The 17,847-nt window shown below is 36.4% G+C and overlaps 1 protein-coding gene across 3 annotated transcripts in view; it reads right to left on the reverse strand.

The window, feature by feature from the left end:
• Positions 1 to 17,847, reverse strand: part of cdh22 (cadherin 22) — a 499,150-nt gene that overhangs the window by 72,767 nt on the left and 408,536 nt on the right. For all 3 annotated transcript variants that reach the window (XM_073954734.1, XM_073954733.1, XM_073954732.1), the window contains one exon: positions 5,854 to 5,971. In XM_073954734.1, the coding sequence (XP_073810835.1) occupies positions 5,854 to 5,971 (118 nt within the window). The remainder of the gene's footprint in view (positions 1 to 5,853; positions 5,972 to 17,847) is intronic.

Consider the following 17,847-nt stretch of genomic DNA (forward strand, 5'->3'; position numbering starts at 1 on the left):
ATAGACTTGGGTCTATTGGTGTGTTTGTGCGCGTCATTGCATACAAGGTTTCTGTATTTATAACCACCACCTCAGAGAATATTGGGGGTCACGAGTCACTGGCATTGTCATTTTGGGGGTCGCGGGCTGAAAAGTTTGGGAACCCCTGCACTAGGGGAAGTTTGCTCAGAGATGGTGTAAAAATGATTTGTTGAACTCTCAGTAGTCGGATAGTTTTCTGAAGTTTGATTTTTAGCAGCTTGTCGAGCTCCACATACAGCAAGACATGCTTTTCTTAAGAGTTTTTGTCTTCTAATTTAATTATCTAAATATTTTCAAATCAAGAAGCATTTTCCAAACAAACAAATAATATTGTTTTGTTTTCAGAAATAATATGCCAAATATTAAGGGCTATATTAAAAAAAAAATATTAATTAAATATTATCATACACCTGGTGCAACAAGGTGCAATATGTGTTATTTGTTGCCTATGATCAAAGCGATGTGCTTAGAATGTTTACTTTAGTGCATCGCGTCATCAGCTGCTAAAAATCAATCCAAAAGATGCAGAACTATAGAGAAAGAGGTGCGTGGTGCTTGCAGAGCAGATACACGCTAGAGCAGTGGTTCCCAACCCTCGGGCCACAGACCGACACCGGTCTATAGATCACTTGGTAACAGGCCACACACACACACACAAAAAAAAAAATTCATTAATTGTTTACATTTTATTTACAATCTAAGTCTGAACAATCATTTATTTTTAAAAATCTTTTGTTTTGAAAAATGACCTTAGTCTGTTGTTACATCTCAGTCACTTGAGCATCAAAATGTAACACACAGGCTAGTACAATGAGTAAGAACTGCAGCACGACGCGCTTGCATATTTCAGGTGTACTCCGTTGAAAACTTTTCAGAATGCCGCACTGCGAGTCACGTGACAAGAACTGATTGATCAGCTTCATTTTTTGTATGGAATATAATTTCGGTAGAATTATCTCAGACAAACACAGAACACCCAAACACTGCAGTGCTTTTCATTTTTTTCCTTAAATAAAACTTGTATCAGAGTGACAGCAATGTTTTGTCAGCTTGACATCCTCTGAGAAAAACGGGTCCCCTACCAATCTACATACAAGTTAATGTTTAGATTTCAAAATGTTTGACAAATATGTCAAATGTGCATGCAATATATATTTCAAAATTGACCAAAAATTCTATAAATATGAATATGACTCTGCCTCGAACTGTGCAGTGCTGTAGCTGCCTAATATGGCCAACTATGCTGCTAATTTCAATACTGGTCATTTTAGTGGTACTTGGAGAGGCTTTTTTATTTTTTTTTGAGGAGGTACTTAGTGAAAAACATTTGAGAACCACTGAATTAGATCATATAATTCATGTGAATTAACTACTAAATCAAAAATGTACGTTTGCTGTGAGATTGCGTTGGTGTGCCAGTCTAGAAAAGAGGTGTGTTAAGGCACATTTTTAGCCGTTTTTTGTTCACACTTTGTTATTATTGTTCATTTATTTGTTTGCTGTAAAAAAAAAAAAAAAAAAAACCTGAATTTAGAAATAACAAACTGCTTAACAAACAAAATTAAATATGTCGGCTAATTGATGTCTTCAGTGGCATGCGTACAACACCATTTCTTATCCATGAAAGTAAAGGAGTAAAGTAAAGAGTAAAAGTAGAGAACGTAAAGAGGCTGACTGGAGGAGGGTTCTTCCTAATCCTCACACTGCAGATGCTCTGTCAGCCCGATCTCACGAGGAAACGTAAGTATTTTACGTTTTGTCAGTTTAGTGGCTAATTCGTAGGAACTCGTACGAGTTCAGTCGTATGAAAATGTACGATTTTAAAAAGGAGGCGTGGCACCCAACCCCACCCCTAACCCCAACTGTCATTGGGTGATGAGCAAATTGTACTAAATTTTATAAATTAGATCATATGAATTAATGAGAATTAGCCACTTAATCAAAAAGTTACGAACTGCAGTGAGATTGCGTTGGCTCTGTCTAACTGTTTCCTTGCTAGAGAAGCATTCAGGTTTTCCACTTACAAAGCCCGCCATGTAAATAGCAAATGCACCATGGCATGACGGAACTGACTCTTAAAGGGAATGTGAGATGAGTCTCTGATTGGTTTAATACAGATTATGCTCAAAACACCCATTACTCACTAAGAGAATTAGCACAACCCTGTTAGACCATGCGTCGGTGCGCACTACCTACCTCGCTACTACTACCACCTGACATCAGAAACATTGACTCCCTCACACTGTTCAAATCAAGACTCAAAACCCACTTATTTAAGATGGCTTTTAATACTTAATTTTATCTGCACTATTGCTGTGTATATTTTATTATTTCTCTTGTTGTTTTATTGCTCTTGTTTATTGTACGGTGTCCTTGAGTTGCTAGAAAGGCGCCTTTTAAATAAAATGTATTATTATTATTATTATTATTATTATGTGATGATTTTGCCAAGTACGATGCAATCCTAGATTAACATCTATATTGATCCTGGATAATGTAATCCATACCTGTTCCCTACCACTAAACCCAACCATAACTGTAAATTACTCCCAAAATTAGAGAGGAATATTTGTTGGATATCGCTCATGTAAAAGTGCATAAACCTAACCACAAGCCTAAACTTAACATAAAGTTTTAATGTATCCCTTAATTCTGATTGGCTGATTGGAATGTTGTTTCAGGACCAACATCGATGTTAATACAGGAACATATTTAGACTAGAAACAAGACAGAATTTTTAATTAATTTATTTTTTTGCAGTGTATTTTCAATCCATTCCATTCTGTGTTGCAATCCAGTGTTAAAAATACTTGTAAGCCCTGCCACACTGCTTTTATTTGATCAAAAATATGTTGACAAATGTGAAATATTATTGCAAATTAAAACGAATGTGTGAATTGACTGCAAAATGTAATTTATTCTTTTGATTCAAAGCTGAATTTTTTCAGCATCATTCGTCCAGTCTTCAGTATCACAAAATCAGAAATCTTCAGAAATCATGGCAAAAAAATAGTTTTTGTCTTGTTTCATGTCCAAATATCTAAAGATTCTTAAATCAAAAAGTATTTTCTAGTCAAGTGAAATATGTTGTTTAGTTTTCAAAAAAGAAAAAAAAGTGCATGTTAAGTGAGATTTTCCTTAAAACACGCAAACTAATCTGCCAGTGGGTTAACTGTGCAAATTAAATGTTAACAAAAGGCGGCAACACCAAGGCTCCAAAATACAAATTTATTAAATTAAAAAGGCTGACACAAAGCATGTAACGTTTCGAGCCACCCGGCTCTTCATCAGACAATGTTCATCACAATCAGGTGCTCCTTTTTGTACACTTCCGGATCACATGATATCCTCTCGCATATATGTCCACATATACATACATGCATATGTATATGTATATGTATATGTATATGTATATGTATATGTATATGTATATGTATATGTATATGTATACATATATACACATGAATACATGTATACACATTCATATATAGCCTATAGCTTTGATATTTCAAGTCAAATTACAAAAAATTTAAATAAATAAACCATAATATTACATCACAAATTATAATAAAGAAAAAAATATATATATACCAGGATACACCAGACTATACAACAAAATATAGCCAAAAAATCTTTTAAACCAAACCCCTAATTAAACCTTCATTCATGCATCATCCATTCATTATCTTTTCGGCTTAGTCTCTTTATTAGTCCTGGGCTACCACAGCGCAATAAACCGCCAACTCATCCCGCACACTTCCACGCAGAGGACGCCCCTCCAGCCGCAACCTATCTCTGGGAAACTAATTAAATATTAAAGACTTATTCAAAAATTATTAAAGAAAAGGACGAATGTCAAACTCTTCATTTAAACCTTTTGGAGACAATGGCCTCTGTTTTGATGGTCCATGGGCAGAGAGCAAAACGCAGGGCGCAAATGCTTTCAGGGCGTGTCAGAACGCATTTTTGCTAATTTAAGGACAGGAAAATCCGCTTTGCGCCATGGTGCATGGTCTAAAAGGGTTGAGTTTATTTTCTTTATGAGTTATAGGTGTATTCTGCCCCTACTAAGAGTAATGCTTGTTTTGTTATAAATGTAATTTATTTTCTTTGTAAATTCCATATCCACAAATGCAAATTTACTAATACTAAACCATATGTTCCTGTTTTTTTGCAAGAATTTAGTCATTATATACAATTAATTTCAGTATCTAAAAATAAAAAAGCAAACAGAACTATTTCATTTTGTAATGACTTTAATTTATGTACTGTTCTTGATTCTTAAATGTCTTACCCTCAAGTTTATATCATGTTCTTTATTCTGTTTTTTTCTTCTGTCTTTCTCTCTTGTATCTCTTTTTCATTGACAATGTAATTCATATTCTGTAAACAAATATTGCTACAAACTTGTCAACTGTTTTTTTGCAAAAAAGAAAAAAGAAAAAAAAAGGTGTTTTGAGAATAAACCAATTAGAGTCTCATCTCCCATTCCCTTTAAGAGCCAGCTGCGTCGTGCCAAGAGCGCATTCACTATTTACAGGACGCAAAGTAAGTCTTAGTGGAAAAACTGAGCATTTCACAAGCAAACAGTTAACAGTTTATTAACAGATAACTGTTAAACAGAGCATCTACTGCGTGAGAATGAGAGATAATGGATCTACTTTCATATTTGCTCTTGGATAGGGAAACCTTTATGCACAGACATCAATTAGTCTATAAATAATTAATTACGTTTGTTAAGCGCAAATATTCGTTTCAAAACTATTTCTAAATTCAGTTCTAATTTCCAGCAAACGAATAAATGAACAATAATAACGAAGTGTGCTGAAAAACCTGAGTTATATCCTAAAACACATGCTGTGCCCCATATGGTCTAAAACCTGACAGGTGGGCAAATCTAAGCTTGTTTTTAATAAAACAAATATAAATATGGATATAATAAATAATACTGCTAATAATAATAACATTATACAAAAGCAAATTGTTATGAATGAACTGAAAAAGCCTCCCGAGATGAAGAAGACATAAAAGCAGTGATTTTTCATATTTATTTAGGCTAGAAAATAATATGTTTTGTAATATTTTAATCCTTTATATTTATATCCTATATCTATTCTCATTAATCCTATATATATCCTTAATATTTAAATGTTTTCATATGTAAAGATATTTGCCTATTGCTCTCTTGTGTGTATTAAGCAGTGTGTAAGCGAGGCACAACTCTGCGCCGGAGTTTAGACCGGGTTTGTTTTGGTCTAATGAAAAATCTATTATAGTTTCTCAAAATAGCAACGCGCCAGCGGTCCGCCTCAGAACGCCTTCCTTTTTAGATCAGAATGCCTATGGGCGCAAAAATGAGCGCTAATGCATTTGCTATTTAAACAGCGTAGCGCAACGCCTCAAAACAACTCTTGCGCCAAGCTGAAACTACCAAACAAGTATTGCGCCGCGCCTTGCGCCACACTCGGGTGTATGATAGGGCCCAATGTGTCTAATCCAGAAAGCTTCGCGTTGCAACAGCAATTTATTAGGATCACCGCCCCGACTTGGACACTTTACAACTTCAATCCCTATATATTGTAGAGTAGAGACGGAATGTCTCATAACTGAAAAGCGTTGCTCAACCGGACTTCTAGGATCATGGTGTCGAATTGCGCATCGATATTCAGAAATGCAAATTTTTAAAGGCCTACTCGTCTTACCTACATAACATGACTGCGGGTTAACTGTAACATAAGATATTTTTGCTAACCGTGTTGGCAGATTACTTTGCTTGAAGCATCTGATAGAATGCAGAGAGTGTTGTAACATGGTAGAGTTCAAGCTTCTCACCTTTGATGTCCCACAGAGTAAAATGTCGGTTGTTGGAGGCTTCGGGCGCCAGCGTGAAATAAAAGCGATGTCCAGACTGCGGTTCGTCCCTGTCCACAACGCTGATGGTGTGAATGAGCTGAAGAACAACACAAACAGAAAGAAAACATACATTTTTAATAAATACAGAGAGGCAAGATTACATAAAGTCTTCTCCACGATGGACGTCCAGCTTTTCTAGCCTCCAGCGCCTAGACTGCAGCTCCACACAGAAAGTTTGGCCACAAAAATAATGGTCATTCCCAACGGAGCCTGGTTTCTCTCAAGGTTTTTTTCCTTCACTTTCGTCAATTGGTGAAGTTTGTTCCTCGCCACTGGCTTGCTTGTATCGGTACTTGTGGAACTGCGCTCCGGTGGATTTGCTCTTCAGTGTTTAAACTTTCAGCAGTGAAGATTAAACCACACTGAACTGAGCTAAACTGAACCTCAACTCTGAAAACTGGGCTTTATTAGAACTAGATTAAGCTGCTTTGACACAATCTATATTGTAAAAAGTGTTAAGTGAATAAACATGACTTGATTTGAAAAACATGGTTTACTCAGTATGTTGATGTAATTTTCATGAAAATATTAAGGCAGGGCGGGGCTTATCTAGTAGCTCCTCCTTTTTAAAATAGCCAAGCATCTCATTCATATTTAAAGAGCAATTGAGTTTGATAAAGCCACATTTAAATGCCCAATACAGTAAAAGAAAAAGAAAAGCTTTTCAAGAGTTCACACTTGGCTGATGACTGATTATAAAGCTTGTTTGGCATGCTGTCCCAATAGCATATGTCCCAATAGTATATATGGAACTCAGGGTATATTTAGTGGTCTAGGCGATCATAAGCATGTGATCCTCTCTAAATTAGTTTATAAATAAACTTCACTTCTTACTTAGAGTTTTGTCTTGTTTCTAGTACAATTATTAAAAACATCTCACATCAAAAAGCATTTTTTTAGACAAGCAAACCTAATGTCTTGTTTTCAAGAAAAAAAAAAATGGTTAAAATTAAGTGAGTTTTTAGTGAAAACAAGCAAAATAATTTGCCAATAGGGTGAGCAAAATAATCTTGTTTTTGTTTTGACATATGATTATTTCGTTTACCCCATTGCCAGATGACTTTGCTTGTTTTAAGGAAAAACTCACTCCATTTTGACAATGTATTTTTTGAAAACAAGACTACTTTGATTAAATAATTTGTAGATATTTGAACTGGAAACAAGACAAAGTAATAAAATAACAACTTTTTTGCACTGTAAGTTAATATATTAAAATTAATGTCTTATTCACATATTCCAGCAAAAATAGACAAAAAAAAATACAATATACAAAAAATACACATAAATAGAAAAAAATACAAACAATCAAGAAACAAAACCTACTGTGAAAAAAAATGTCATGATCATTGCAATTCCATGTTAAATATAGTCTTCAACGGTATAATTTAAATGCAAATGTAATCTGTGCTTAGGATATTTAAAGATAACCTAATGTATAATGTAACCCTAATGGTGTTGAGATCCCCCCCTAAAATGTGTAGCAGTTTGAGTGCCCAGCACAGCGCTATTTAAATGTAAATAATAATAATAATAATAATAATAATAATAATAATAATAATAATAATAATAATTGTTATTGTTGTTGTTATTATTATTATTATTATTATTATTATTATTATTATTATTATTATATAACAAAGAGGTGCTATGTTTTCAGAAATATATGATTTTTTAGAGAACACATTATTGAGGTTGATGACCACACGCACACACACACACGCACGCACGCACGCACGCACGCACGCACGCACGCACACACACACACACACACACACACACACACACACACACAAACCTTAAAATCCAATTTATTAGGGCAAAACTACTGTTATTATTCTAGTGTTCTAGTGTTTTCCAAGTGCTGATTTGTTCTGTAGCCAATAGAAAAAGTCCTTTTGGGCTTTTGTCTCTCCTTGCACATGTTTGCTTGCTTTTCCATTAATTGGAAAACAAACAAACAAACAAACAAACAAACAAACAAACAAATAAATAAATTACTTAATTACCTAATTAATTAACTCGACTCAAGTGACTCAACTAGGGTAGTTGCCATTTCTGTGTGGAGTTTGCATGTTCTCCCTGCGTTCGCGTGGGTTTCCTGGGGGTGCTCCGGTTTCCCCCAGAGTCCAAAGACATGCGGTACAGGTGAATTGGGTAGGCTAAATTGTCTGTAGTGCATGTATGTGAATGAGTGTGAATGGATGTTTCCCAGAGATGGGTTGCAGCTTAATAGAAAAATTCTATTTCATAAAATATTGTATCTTAAGAATATATCAGCTGTATATCTTAAAAAATATTATAAATAGGTATTTTCTTTATTTAGGAAATTTAAAGTCAAACCTACTACTCAATCTGAAAGTAAAGTAAAAAAATAAAAAATCCAGTAACACCGTTACACCGTAAGTGACGGAAGAATCATTTCCACCTGCTGAACCAAAAATAGCTGAATATAAAAAATAGCGCTGAATAAAAAGTGCCAGCGATGCCCCGCTGAAGGAGATTGCCTGACTACTCATATTTACTAGTGGACTACTCATCCAGAAAGTAGCCGTCAAGTCAATATTTACGGTGTGTAAATGACTCAGTTGAGTTTGCAGCTTCAGCGAGTCCAGCGAAACGTCTGACAGACAGAAACCAACATTCGTGAGTCTGGTGTTGTCACAAACGCCGCAAAAAACGCAATGTTCTGCTCGCTTATAGCTGCTGTCAGCCTTCCAGATGCATCTGACGAGTTTAAGGGCACTTTGCAAATAATTCTGGCTTGTGTGAAACTCTTTTCAGATGTGCACGCTTCATTCACAATGCAATGCTCGCTCAATGCAAAACACTCGGAGCTGACAGGCCTTTCATTATGCTTTTACATAGTTGCTGTACAAAGCTGTTGTGCAAAAGCTTGAGCGGATGCATTTAAGGCCGGAACATTCAGTTCTGAGAGAAATAACACTACTAGTCAATGTCTTTGTACAGTGACCTGGAATGGTTGACTCTATAGATATATCCGTTGTGTAAATATATGCGAAAGGATCTATAAAATATTTGTGATTTTAAAATATGGAGTGATCTTTAATATAGAGAGAGTTTTTAAACTAGTTTTAATGACTTATTTCTAATAACTGATTTCTTTAATGTTTGCCATGATGACAGCACATTATATTTGACTAGGTATTCTAGTATTCAGCTTAAAGTGACATATAAAGGCTTAATTAGGAAAAGTTTTTTTCTTCTGGAGAAAGTCTAGAATAAAAGCAGTTTTACATTTTTTGAAAGCCATTTTAAGGACAAAATTATTAGCCCCTTTAATATATTTTTAAAAAAGTCTACAGAATAAACCTTTATTATGAAATAACTTGCCTAATTCCCCTAACCTGCCTAGTTAACCTGATTAACCTAGTTAAGCCTTTAAATGTCACTTTAAGCTGTATAGAAGTGTCTTGAAAAATATCTAGTCAAATAGTATTTACTGTCATCATAGCAAAGATGAAACAAATCAGTTATTACAGATGAATTAGTAAAACTATTGTGTTTTGAAATGTGATGAAAAAAAAATCTTCTCTCCCTTAAACAGAAATTGGGGAAATAATAAACAGGGGTTGCGGGGGGGGGGGGTTAATACTAATAATTTAGGGGGTTTAATAATTCTGATTGCAACTGTACAGTATATATATATATATATATATATATATATATATATATATATATATATATATATATATATATATATATATATATATATATATATATATATATGTATATATAAATAGCTAAACTGAAATAAATGGAAAAGATGTTCCGCAGAAGAAATATATTAGTATTATGATCTAGTACTATAATAGTATTAATTCTAATATATTACATTATATGTGTAAAAATATTGTTTTTATAAAGGCATATTATAATATTATTATTTTAGTTTATATTATTAAATATTATTTTGCAAATATTTGTAAAAAAAAAAAAATATATATTTCACAGGGGTGCTAACAATTGTGTATATTACCACAACACATGTTTATAAAAACAAAAATACCTGTAAGAAAATTTGCAGCATAATAATAAAATATAATAAGCAAACACAAAAACAAAGCTATTTCAGCTGTTTTTAACCACAGCAAAATAAATAAATATATATAGAAAATAATGAAAATAACAATATTAAATAAATCAATCAATTAATTAATTAATAAAAATACAAATAAATAAATAAACAAACAAACAAACACAAAACGGTTTGCTTTGTATATCACCACAATATATAGTTATTATTGGAGTATAATAATATATAATAATAATAATAATAATAATAATAATAATAATATATATATATATATATATATTAATGAAACACAAAAACAAACATATTTCAGCAGTTTTTTAGGTATGGCAGTACAATACTTTTTTTTATTTTTAATAAATTTGCAACAATTTCAAAAACTCTTTTTTCACATTGTTATTATGGGGGATTGTGTGTAGAATGTTGGGGAAATAAATCAATTTCAATCCATTTTAAAATAATGCCGTATAATAAACAAATGTGTAAAAAGTGAAGCGTTATCAATACTTTCCGGATGCACTGTATGCCCACAAAACAAGTCTCTGCGTCAGTGATAACTAATTCTGATGCATCTCAAGTCTTGTGAGTTGTGGTCTGTGCAATAAATGCTTAAAAGTTAAACTAGTACTATAAAAACTTAAACTAGTAATTATACCTTTATACGCTTTTAAAGGAACTGATTATTACTGTTGTTAATGCTGTGTTTTAACACCACACTTAATATTTCACAGCTTTTTTAAGTCATTTTAATGTCTAAATATTACAAAACATGCAAAACTGCAGAATTTGCATTCACAGCTCAACCTTGCAGGAGCAGCAGAAATCATTTCTTCCCAAAAAAAATGCATTTAAAAAATCAGATGATGCAGTGCGTGAGTGCGTGGAATTAGAGTTGTGTGATAAATCAGAAGTTGTGTCAGTGTATGTGTGTGTGGGTGTATTTGTGAGAGGCACAGAGCCCAGTCTCTACATTAGACAACAGATGGAAGCGTTTAGGAGGCGGAGGAGCTTCAGACAATCCTGCTAAAACTCACATCTCCGCTCGATGCTCATTTCTCATTACACGCACATCAAGAGCCTCGCAGACACACTTTTGGGGAGGTGATAGAAAAAAAATCCAAAAGTGTAATTAGAGGAGAGAAGAAGGGGGGAAAGTGCAGAGGAATATTCAGTTTTCCGCACCCGAATGAAAGTCCCGGGATTGGAAATTAAAAGGAAACAGACGCGAGGACTCGTGGAAAGTGAAAGCAAGGACAAACGCTTGAGTGTTTCACTCAGAGGAAGAGCCACACAAGATGATTCCCCTTCACGATGATTAAAAGAGAGTCAAAGTGCTTGTGTTTAAGCCTCAGCCCTGGAGGACCAGCTCTGGGCTACTGCTGCATTAAAACAATAACAATAATAATCTGTCATTGCATGCTTACTTGCACATTTCTGCAGGCTGGTATTTCAACCCAGGCTCATTATTGATACGTACCCCTACATACATTTCTGGAGAGCACAAAATATGTCTCAGGAGCTATGTTTTGTTGCAGTTTTTGTTTTCGCGCATTCAACTGAAGTCTCTGTGTATTAGGGGTGTGACGAGATGCCTACTCCACGAGGCAAAAGGAGACACGAGATTGGGTTCACGAGAACGAGACGAGACTTTTACACTATTTTAAAGAACTCCCTAATGATGAACATATCAATAGAATAGTATTAAAAATCTAATATTTTGCTAATATGTGAACTGAAAAATAGGCTTTTTTTCCAAAAAAAATAAAAAAATAAAAATCACAAATTGCAAAACAATTTAGGTGTTTTCAATTAACTTGTAATGCATTTACTTCAATTTTTATGTATGAGATTTTCCTAATTATTACTATAATTTTATGTATGCAATAGTTTTATATTAGCTTATATTTAATTCTGTGCAATAGACATGCAAACACTGTTTGTTAATATTCATTCATTTTCTTGTCGGCTTAGTCCCTTCATTAATCTGGGGTCGCCAAAGCAGAATGAACCGCCAACTTATCCAGCAAGTTTTTACGCAGTGGATGCCCCTCCAGCCGCAACCCATCTCTGGGAAACATCCACACACACATTCACACACACACTCATACACTACGGACAATTTAGCCTACCCAATTCACCTGTACCGCATGTCTTTGGACTGTGGGGGAAACCGGAGCACCCGGAGGAAACCCACGCGAAGGCAGGGAGAACATGCAAACTCCACCCAGAAACGCCAACTGAGCCGAGGTTCGAACCAGCGACCCAGCGACCTTCTTGCTGTGAGGCGACAGCACTACCTACTGCGCCACTGCCTCGCCTGTTTGTTAATATATTAATGGAAAATAGCAAACTCTACTGACTGGCTTTTTTCCTATAGAATTTCAGAGTGTTTACATAGCAGATCTTGATGGTCCATTCGGATTTTGTGACAGTATCCAATTTTTTTGATGACTTTCTTACATTTATCATCCTTTAAAGGTGACTCGTATCCGATTTTCTGCATTTACACTGAACATGGAAAAGGTACAATGACCAGGAAAAAACAAAAAAACAGGCGCTGACTCACAGCTGATAATAAAAAAAGGCTCTTTTCTCCATTCCTGTATTTATTCTGTTCGCAGGGTTTCGTCTTTTTATTTTTTAATTTTCTTTTTCACACGTTGTTTTATTATTGGACTTCTCCAAGATGGTGGCGCGTGCACACAATGCAGCTTCTCTCTCTCCTGACAAAACTGTGTTCTTCGTCCTGTGCGTCGCAGTGTTATTGTACATCCTTGTCGCGTTTATTACATTTTATGTATAATTGTATTTATTGTAAATTCTTTCTTAAAACTCTACTTTTTGTATTAACATTATATGTTAGGCACCTAAGGTGTGAGAGTAACGTAATTTCGATTCTCTCTATGTCCTGTACATGTGGTTGAATTGACAATAAAGCTGACTTTGACTTTGACTATTATAGGTTATGACAGATAAATTCTCAATTGGCCATCTTTGTTTAATGCAGGCCTTTTTAAACCAGTAGGCATCTTGATGTAATGTCCATGGCGAGATTTATGCATGCAACAGTATTATTTTATATTGGTTACGTGGCGGATGTTGCGCTCTCTTTGAACATACTTAAAAACTTGTGCTATTCGCCATTAGAAATGTACACGGGGCTACGTACACATTTGTAATCATAATAGTTTTAATATCTTATTTCTAGTAACTGTTTTTTTCTTTATCGTAGCCATGATGACAGCACATCATATTTGACTAGATATTTTAAAAAATACTAGCATTCAACTTAAAGTGACATTTAAAGGCTTAACTGAGTTAAAAACTAATTAAAGGGGCAAATAATATTGACCTAAAGTAAACTAGCAAACATTTAACAAGATAACAAGTAAAATACTAGAATTGTACATTTCCTAAAGGAAATGTGAATGGGGTTTGCGTGGCAAATCGATGGGGTACAAAATGGTACTAAACTGGTCAATAGCACTGGAAAGGTAAGAAATGGTGGTTGCTTAGATGTTGCTAGGCGGTTGCTAGGGTGTCCTGAGTGGTTGCTAGGTGGTTGCTAGGGTGTTCTGAGTGGTTGCTAAGTGGTTGCTAAAGTGTTGCTAGGCGGTTGCTAGGGTGTTCTGAGTGGTTGCTAGGTGGTTGCTAAGGTGTTGCTAGGCGGTTGCTAAGGTGTCCTAAGTGGTTGCTAAGTGGTTGCTAAGGTGTTGCTAGGCGGTTGCCAAGGTGCCCTAAGTGGTTGCTAGGTGGTTGCTAAGGTGTCCTAAGTGGTTGCTAAGGTGTTGCTAGGTGGTTGCTAAGTTGTCCTGAGTGGTTGCTAGGTGGTTGCTAAGGTGTTGCTAGGCGGTTGCTAGGGTGTTCTGAGTGGTTGCTAGGTGGTTGCTAAGATGTTGCTAGGTGGTTGCTAGGGTGTTCTGAGTGGTTGCTAGGTGGTTGCTAAGGTGTTGCTAGGTGGTTGCTAGGGTATTCTGAATGGTTGATAAGGTGTTGCTAGGCGGTTGCTAGGGTGTTCTAAGTGGTTACTAGGTGGTTGCTAAGGTGTTGCTAGGCGGTTACTAGGGTGTTCTAAGTGGTTACTAGGTGGTTGCTATGGTGTTACTAGGCGGTTGCTAGGGTGTCCTGAGTGGTTGCTAAGTGGTTGCTAAGGTGTTGCTAGGCGGTTGCTAGGGTGTTTTGAGTGGTTGCTAGGTGGTTGCTAGGCAGTTGCTAGGGTGTTCTGAGTGGTTGCTAGGTGGTTGCTAAGGTGTTGCAAGGCGATTGCTAGGGTGTCCTAAGTGGTTGCTAGATGGTTGCTAAGGTGTTGCTAGGTGGTTGCTAGGGTTTTCTAAGTGGTTGCTAAGGCGTTGCTAGGCGGTTGCTAGGGTGTCCTTAGTGGTCGCTAGGCCCTTACTAAGGCGTTACTAGGCGGTTGCTAGGTGGTTGCTAGGCGGTTGCTAGGGTAATTTGGGTGGTTGCTATGCAGTTGCTAGGGTACCCTGGGTGGTTACTAGGCAAGCCTCACATACATGCCTGATGAAATATTTATACTTAGTAAGCATTTCTAGCAAGTTACAGTAATTGGCTAGTCAATATTAGCATGTAGCTAGTCACTGCTAGCATGTGTAGCATATAGGAAGTTCCGTTTGCTAGCATGAGTCAAACGAGCCAATCCCCAAGTCTCTACGATGTTCCGATGCTGAGATATAGCTGTTGATGAATGGTTGCTAGGGTACTCTGTTTTGTTGCTATGGGCGAGGTTACAAAGCAAACTTGAATGTGGTTGGCTGTCTAAGTCAAATTTACCAACCCCCATGTCTCTATGACACTGCTATGTAAAGATATGCATCTAGGCCAGTTATAATGGCAGTCTATGGGACCAGTTTGGGGGCGTGGCTTGTGAGCTTCATTATCATATTGAGATGCTCATTGGTTGTCTTAGTCAGATGAGCCAACCCCCAAGTCAATAGGACACTGCTAAGCAAAGATATGCATGTAGACCAGTTATAATGGCAGTCTATGGGACCAGTTTGGGGGCGTGGCTTGAGAGCTTCATTATCATATTGAAAAGCTCTTTGGTTTTCTGAGTCAGATGAGCCATCCCCCAAGTCAATAGGACACCGCTAAGAAAAGATATGCATGTAGGCCAGTTATAATGGCAGTCTATGGGACCAGTTTGGGGGCGTGGCTTGTGAGCTTCATTATCATATTGAGATGCTCATTGGTTGTCTGAGTCAGATGAGCCATCCCACAAGTCAATAGGACACTGCTAAGCAAAGATATGCATCCAGCCCTATTATAATAGAAGTCAATGGGATCAGTTTGGGGGCGTGGCTTGTGAGCTTTATTATCATATTGTGATGCTGATTGGTTGCCTAAGTCAAATGAGCCCACCCCCATGTCTCTATGACACTCCTATGTAATGTTATAGATGTGTGACCTTTATAATGGAAGTCAATGGGATGTGCAATGGGACGTCCCACCCCATGTTAAGTCAATGGGGCAGTTATTAAGGGTCTTTAAGTGGTTTTGGGAGGCGTGGCTTGTTAGCTCAAATATCATAATGAGATGCTGATTGGTTGCCTGAGACAAATAAGCCAACCCCCAAGTCAGTATGACACTGCTATGTACTGTGATTGACATATGACATTCATAATGGGAGTCAATGTAATGAATGGGAGTCAATGGGCAATGTAAAGTCAATGGGGACCACTTTGGGACGTCCTAGCACCCCAGGGGAACAACCTATACCCCCTTTCGGGGTATGTTCTCACTTAGGCTGCAACCCCCTACAGATGTTGTGAATCCCATATTTCTATGAAATTCACAATGGACACAGTGATTGGTTAAAGTTCGGCTCCATGTAAAGTCAATGGAGAATTTGGGACGTCCTAGCTCCCCAGGGGTACAACATTTACCGCCTTTCGGGGTGTGGTTTGAAGCCTCCTATAACCCTCTCGAGATGTCGCGAATCCCATGTCTCTACCAATTTCACTGTTGGCGCTATGGCGATTTCCGGGAATAGTATCTTACGAGTGTCTAGAAAATGAATGGGAGTCAATGGGCCAATGTAAGTCAATGGGGACCACTTTGGGACGTCCTAGAGCCCCAGGGGTGCAACTTATAACCCCTTGCGGGGTATGTTCTCACTTAGGCTGCAACCCCCTACAGATGCTGTGAATCCCATATTTCTATGAAATTCACACTCGGCGCTGTGATTCGTCAAAGTTCGGCTCAATGTTAAGTCTATGGGATTTTTGGGGGGGGTTTCTTGGCCCCTGCGGGGCCAAAAAACCCCCCACCCCTTATAAAAGTCATAGCACACCATTCCCGATAAGGCCGCACGATTTGAGCCCACTTTCAAGGGTCTGGGACGAAAGCTGCGGGACTAGTTACGCGCCGAAAAATAGGACGGAAGAAGGAAGAAGAAGAAGAAGAAGAAGGAAGAAGAATAATAAACCACAATAGTAAGAATGGACTTTGCCTAAGGCAAACCCCATTAATTATGTACTGTCATCATGGCAAAGACAAAATAATTAGTATATTAGTTATTAAAATGGTAATATTTAATTAAAGCTGCAAGCAGCATTAAGGGGCCCAAGCCCTTGTGGCATCGCCACCTCGTTGGCTTCAGGAATATTTAATTAGCAACTAATCTCGATTTGTAAGCAACAAAAACCGTTTGTTTTTATTTTCTATTTTGTAGATTAGTGTTGTCTATCAGAACAATTTTGAAACTAAGATTTGAAAGGTCGAATTGAATGTAAAAATTGTTTTTGACTATAAAACTATGGGTGAGATCACTCAAGATTATGCTGACATAATTTGATGGAAATTCCTTTTTTTTTTTTACAATTATTAGTTTATCAAATTTGTAAAAAAAAAAAAAAAAAAAAAAAAAAAGTCAACATTCAGACCAAATTCAGGCCCCAAATCCTCCTAAATCCTTGAAAAAAAAATAGATTATTAAATTATATATATATATATATATATATATATATATATATATATATATATATATATATATATATATTTAAATAAATACATCAGGGGTCACCAAACTTGTTCCTGGAGGGTCGTTGTCCTGCAGATCTTAGCTCCAACCCTCATCAAGCACACCTGAGCAGCTAATCAAGGTCTTATATGCATACTTGAAACACTCGGGCAGTTGTGTTGAAGCAAGTTGGAGCTAAACCCTGCCGGGACATCGGGCCTCCAGGACCGAGATTGGTGACCCCTGAAATACATAAATAAATAAAAAAATGAAAAAAAAATAACATTCCTTAGAAAAGCAATGGTTAAAGAAGTAATAATAAAACAGTAATATTAATAATTAAACAGTAATAATCAGTAATAGTAAAATAAAAGTAAAAAGTAATAGTAAAAACTATGATAATCATTAGAAAAACTAAATCTCTCCGTTAAACAGCACTTGGGAAATATTTAAAAGATCAAAAATAATAATAATAATAATTATATATATATATATATATAAAAAACATGAGCTCATATGTCATGTAATTTGCATAAATTACCATATGCCATTTTTATGCACAAGTCCAGCTTCAACCACACACTTTAAAAAATGCCATAATAAAAAAGTCCTGACAATTCCTCCATGCTCCCCTGGCTTAGTCTCTGATTTTATTAGGGGCCACCACAGCAGAATGAACCACCAACTATTCCAACATATGTTTTACTAAGCAAATGCCCTTCCAGCTGCAACCCAGTACTAGGAAACACCCATACACTAATTCACACACACACACACAGTACAGGCCAATTTAGTTTATCCAATTCACCTATAGCGCATGTGTTTGGACTGTGGGGGAAACCGGAGCACCCACAGGAAACCCACGCCAACACTGGGAGAACATGCA

Source organism: Danio rerio, chromosome 6 (genome assembly GCF_049306965.1).
Source record: "Danio rerio strain Tuebingen ecotype United States chromosome 6, GRCz12tu, whole genome shotgun sequence".
NCBI lineage: Eukaryota > Metazoa > Chordata > Actinopteri > Cypriniformes > Danionidae > Danio > Danio rerio.